Source organism: Rhea americana, unplaced genomic scaffold, assembly GCF_003343005.1.
Source record: "Rhea americana isolate MKP2758 unplaced genomic scaffold, rheAme1 scaffold_321, whole genome shotgun sequence".
Classification (NCBI taxonomy): Eukaryota; Metazoa; Chordata; class Aves; order Rheiformes; family Rheidae; genus Rhea; species Rhea americana.
In genome coordinates, this window is record NW_028186448.1 from 706,124 (window position 1) to 710,995 (window position 4,872).

Sequence of the window (4,872 nt, forward strand, 5' to 3'; positions counted from 1 at the left end):
AATGTACAAGAATGGGACATTTATTAGATACCTTTCAAACAGTGAGATAAGGCGGCTGGTATTCAGTTTCAGTGCATGAGAGGGCTCCTGCCAGACTTACTTATTTATCACTAGGCTTCACTGGAGCCATGTGAGAGGTAGAAGATTTTAATACTCCCCTCAGATGCAAAAGACGAAGGCAAGCTAAGAACACACCCATAATACGAAAGCAAGAATTACTGCAGATTTTGCCACAGGGAAATTAGCTCACTTCAGTAGTATAAAGCTCTTGAACCAAATCAAAGATAAAACTCTGCAAAACAATTGTTTCCACACAACAGAAAAATCTCAAAAGCAAAACACAGCAACACAACAGAGAACAGCACAACACCTGCTGTGCAGAAAGACTCCCATCTCCTCACAAAAATACAGCTTTTATTTTGGTGAAAAATAACAAAATGCTTTCACATGGTTATCTAAAAATCTCTCTCCTGTAGCAGTTTACAGTCAAGGAAACTCTACCCTTGCATATATTTGGCTGGAGTTTCTCCCTTTTCCTCCTTCTGCATGCAAACAATAATCCCCTGCATGAAGCACCACACTTAGAACCATCATCGCCATGGGTGGATCACAGACACGCTCAGAAACAGAGGAGAATTGTAAGAAATACGCATAGCATTCAAGACCTTTGCTTTAAATCAGGAGAAAGAGATTAAAAACAAACACAAAAATCCAACCAAACAAAACCTTGGGCTGACTCCAGTGCTGCTTTTTGGAGAGACTCCTAATCCACATGGGCAGGCAGGAAAGAGGATGCAGTTGCTTTAAACAGAGCTCCAGGCAGCCCTTTCACCTGATTCCTGCCACAGGCACCTGCTGCTGCTTGCGGATCTTGTTGAACAGCTCCATGTACTGAACCATGGTGTCTGCTGGGCTGTAGATGCTGTCGTGCTTGGTGCTGAACACGGATGGGATGCCAGGAGTGTGGCTCCCCATGAAGCTCTGCATGAACTCCATGAGCAGGTTCCAGCAGTCATTGGCTATCACACAAGGGCAGTACTCAACCTGGCAATAAAAAACAGAGCACTGAAGATCATAGCAGGGGCGATAATCACACAGGCAACAACGCGACTTCCCTGTGCCTTGCCAGAGATGCACGTTTAGTCAATGGCTTGACGTTGAGAGACCAACTTCTCCATACTGTGGTTTCAGATGGATATATAATAGTTCTCTCAGCTCTCTTTATGTGAACATGTAGCATAAAACAACAGAGGGATGGAGAAATGTAAATGAAGAGGATGTGCTGGGAACAAACTGGCAATCCCTTCAGAAGGGAAGAAAGGGGAAGGTAAAACACACCTGTAAGTTCATTATCTGTGTTAAATGACCAGAACAGGAGATCTCAGGACTTTGATTCAAGTGTCACAAGTGAATGTCACTCCCACAATGTGGTAAGTTAATGACGTGCATGTGTGGCAGTGACATCTTTCAGGTGTGTGTTGAAAAACTTTGGGATTAAGGATTTTCAGCCTCTTATCTAATAAGAGTCTGGTCCCAAATCAGGACTGAGTCCTAATGCAAACCCAGAAAAAAAAAAAAAAAAAAAAAAAAAGACCTACTAAATCAAAACAGAAGCAACCAGATCACCTGGCAAATCTGGTCTTGAACTCAAGTTTAGAGTAAAACAAGCTTCTGCCTAACCGCAGATTAATAGGAATGCTCACACTACCAAAATATCTGTTTGTTCAACTGAAGAAAAAATAAACTATTTCTCAATCCCCGTCACTGCTGGCTAGTAACACCTGCCTGAGTAGATCCAGTACAATCATTAATTACGCATCAGGTAATAGAATTTGTGTTTAGAAAGACGTAGTCTCAGCTCTTTGACCTCTCAGCATCTAATTCTTAGCTGTCTTACAGAGTGTTCAGCTTCAATGTATCTAACTATCCAAAGTCTGACCTACTCTGCCTTGCCCTTCCCACGCCAACACAGACCAGCTTCTTGTCTCATTCTGAGTCTTTTCAGCCCAGATGAAGCTTGTCCATGGCTCACAAGCCTTTGAGTCACACATCCATTCAGCCAGCTGTCTCCCCAAATGCCTTCACAGCTCCTCCCATGACCCTTCATATGTACTAAAGGATTTCCCTTTAGAGTGTGAAAGCCTTTCTTCAGCCCAGCTTCCACCCCGCGAATACCCGACAGCAGCTGGCACGATAGGACTGGTGCTCTCAAGCCTAATCAGCAGTCAGGCTGCTGAGCAGAAACAGCGGAAGACGTTTGATGACAAGCTTTGAGCCCACACTGCACCCCACAGTGCAGCAATCCAGGTCAGCACGCCATGGGGTAGGACTGACGCCTGCAATGCAAAACTGTCTGAAGAGAGAAGACAGATTTACACCTTGTGCACGCAGAACCTAGGGCAGGAGGACCGTGCTCTGCTTGACACGAGGAAAGAAAGTAAAACCTAAATCAGCATTAAATTATCAGCTAAAGAGGTTATTTTGTCCCCCTTGGTATGTTTAATAACCTGAAGTGTGCTACTTGTGTTGTGCGTCAGGATTTTAAGCAGCTTTTTAGTTTGATGGCATCCCTTCAGGGTTTTGTTTATTGACACTTCAATGACAGGCTTTTCCAAAGCTGCAGCTGAGCTCCAAAATATCTGTCTGAATTAAACCTTGCTGTGAAAAAAAAGAGATAAATACTACGTCTTCCACATACATGAATACATCTAGTATAAACTGACAGCAACTAGTATACAAGTTCACATTTGAGAGGCTGGTCTATAGGCCAGGCAGTCAATACACAAAAGGAAGAGGGGCTCAAGATTTCTAGTCTAGCTCCTAAAATGAGATTTTTCTATCTGTAGTTGTATTTTATATCCTTGAAAGACAATCCTTACCTCCACAGATATTCCACGGGCACTGGGCCCCATTGTAACTGTGCCCACCTTCACCAAGAAGTCACAGTACTGGTAGCGGGTACCCCGGCTCTCTATCTTGTTCGCCTTGGCATTTTGGAAGAAGCCTTTCAGCTTCACCATAAGGATATCAAAGTTGGCATCTGCTATGAGGCAGGGACCACTTTCAAAGAGAGCGAAACAGCTGAGGGGATATTCGGAGTTGTGCATCACGTACATCAGCTTGCCTGTCTGCCCTGAAACAAGAGCAATGGTATCTGGGCTGTAAAAACAACAGTTCTGTGCTTGTACGTGCTTTAAAGAAAGAAACATCTCTTTGTTTTCCCTTTGCCATTCTTGCTGCTTCAGTTCCGGGATCCTTCTATTAGCCACACAGAGAGGACGTGCCTGGCTCGTACGGTGATTAAGAAGTGGAAGTGGATTCTCATTTATCCCAGTCAGTTAACAAAGCCTTTCCACAGATGTGGTTGTGTGAGTTCCAGCTGCAGCAAAAAGCCCCTCTCATAGCTTCCACCCTGCAGGCACATCAGCAAAACCCCACAGCAGGGCAGCCAAAGCAGCACCCCAGCTGCACCAATCTGCCTGGGAAATTGTCTGAGCAGAGCCATGAGGCTGGAAGGGCTCAGTGCTGACCTCTGCAGCCGCAGAAGCACCAGAAGGATGTTCACACTGGTTTTTAAATGCTGTTAAACCCCACACACTTGAGCAGGAGAAGGAGAGAACAGTCCCATTAGGTAAGCAGATTGAGTAACATCTTTCAGCTCTCCTGTTAGGCCCTGGCATTCCCTCTGGATGTCACAAGTTCTCCGAAAACATCCCCTGGACAGTACAGGGGCATTTCACACCTTAGGAGCTCCCCTAGAGCTGCTCACCACCACCTGCCTGCCCAGGGGAGCCTGTGCACTTCTCAGCTACCACCTCCAGCCTGCAGGTCTGCTGCCACCTCCTGCCCTCAATCACTCACCCTCCTGGAGAAGGGCAGAGCAGGCAACAGCAGCAAGATATTCTTAGGAGACTCCTGTACCCTGCAGTCACATCCTCCTCTGCTGCAAAACGCAGGCTCCAAAACAGCTCTCCAGAAGTCATGCTTTAAGCAGCCTTCGGAAAACTGGCAGCTGTTTTTTGACCGTTTATCCTGTATGCACGAGAAAGATACCCTACGCAACTACTGATATTCCAGTAAGACTCGTTAAGTGCTCACTGCTCAACACAGCTATCCTCAATGCAGGAAAAGGCAATTGTGGGGCACGCACTTAATGGAGAAAATAGTGTTAGCGAGACACAGCGTGCGCCAAAGCGGAACAGCACATTTGATCGTTCAACGTGTCTGTCACAGGGCAGCCCACAGCACGCAACACCCAGCCTCCAGGCCAGCGGAGCCCTCGGACTGACCTTCCCCAGCTCTCAAAGAACAGTACGCAGGGGCACTATGCTTCCCAGTGTTGTTCATCTGAGGGGGGAAGATGGGAACTGCAGCACCGATCTTTCAAGGTAGAGAAAAGCTTTTACAAGCAGCGAGACAACCGCCCATTCCCTGTGAGAACTCAACGCAGTAAATAAAACGAGGACGACTCGCAGAAAAAGCCTCAACTCCGTGGCAGAACCCGGGACAGAGCCACGATCTCGCACGTACCAGATGCTTGTTCCACAGAGCACCTTGCTGCTCCCGCAGCCGGGTTTCGCCACCAGCACGAGATGAAGGCAAAGACCGAGAAACGCTCCCGGGAGAAGAGCAGCCTCCCGGCCGGCACTGCATGAGAGCCCGCGACCGCCTCCCTCCCTCTTACCGCGACCGGGCTGGCAGCTGCGGGCTGCGCCCGGCCGCGGGGCCGCCGCTGACCTTGGTTGCCCATGGTGGAGGCAGCGGTGTGGTAGGTCTCGCAGTCCACGCAAAACGTCCCCTGCTTCTCCGCGCCCAGCAGCTCCAGCTTCCTGGTGAGCATCTCCACCGTCTGCTGCACGCTCTTGCCCTCCG

The 4,872-nt window shown here is 47.9% G+C and overlaps 1 protein-coding gene across 1 annotated transcript; it reads right to left on the reverse strand.

Moving 5' to 3' along the window:
- Positions 1 to 394: 394 nt before the first annotated feature.
- Positions 395 to 4,866, reverse strand: MED20 (mediator complex subunit 20). The gene is made up of 3 exons (XM_085310643.1): positions 4,738 to 4,866; positions 2,880 to 3,133; positions 395 to 1,044 (listed from the first exon to the last, which is right to left on the reverse strand). Exons 1-3 carry the CDS (start codon positions 4,838 to 4,840, stop codon positions 829 to 831), a joined length of 573 nt encoding a protein of 190 aa, XP_085166769.1. The 5' UTR covers positions 4,841 to 4,866; the 3' UTR covers positions 395 to 828.
- Between the last annotated feature and the right edge of the window lie 6 nt (positions 4,867 to 4,872).

Excerpts from the sequence above, each read along its gene's own strand:
- MED20 (XM_085310643.1), bottom strand. The coding sequence starts at position 4,840 with ATGCTCACCAGGAAGCTGGAGCTGCTGGGCGCGGAGAAGCAGGGGACG. Across the intron at positions 3,134-4,737 it reads CTCCACCATGGGCAACCAAG|GGCAGACAGGCAAGCTGATG; the intron begins GTCAGCGGCGGC and ends CTCTTGTTTCAG. Across the intron at positions 1,045-2,879 it reads CCCGTGGAATATCTGTGGAG|GTTGAGTACTGCCCTTGTGT; the intron begins GTAAGGATTGTC and ends TTTTATTGCCAG.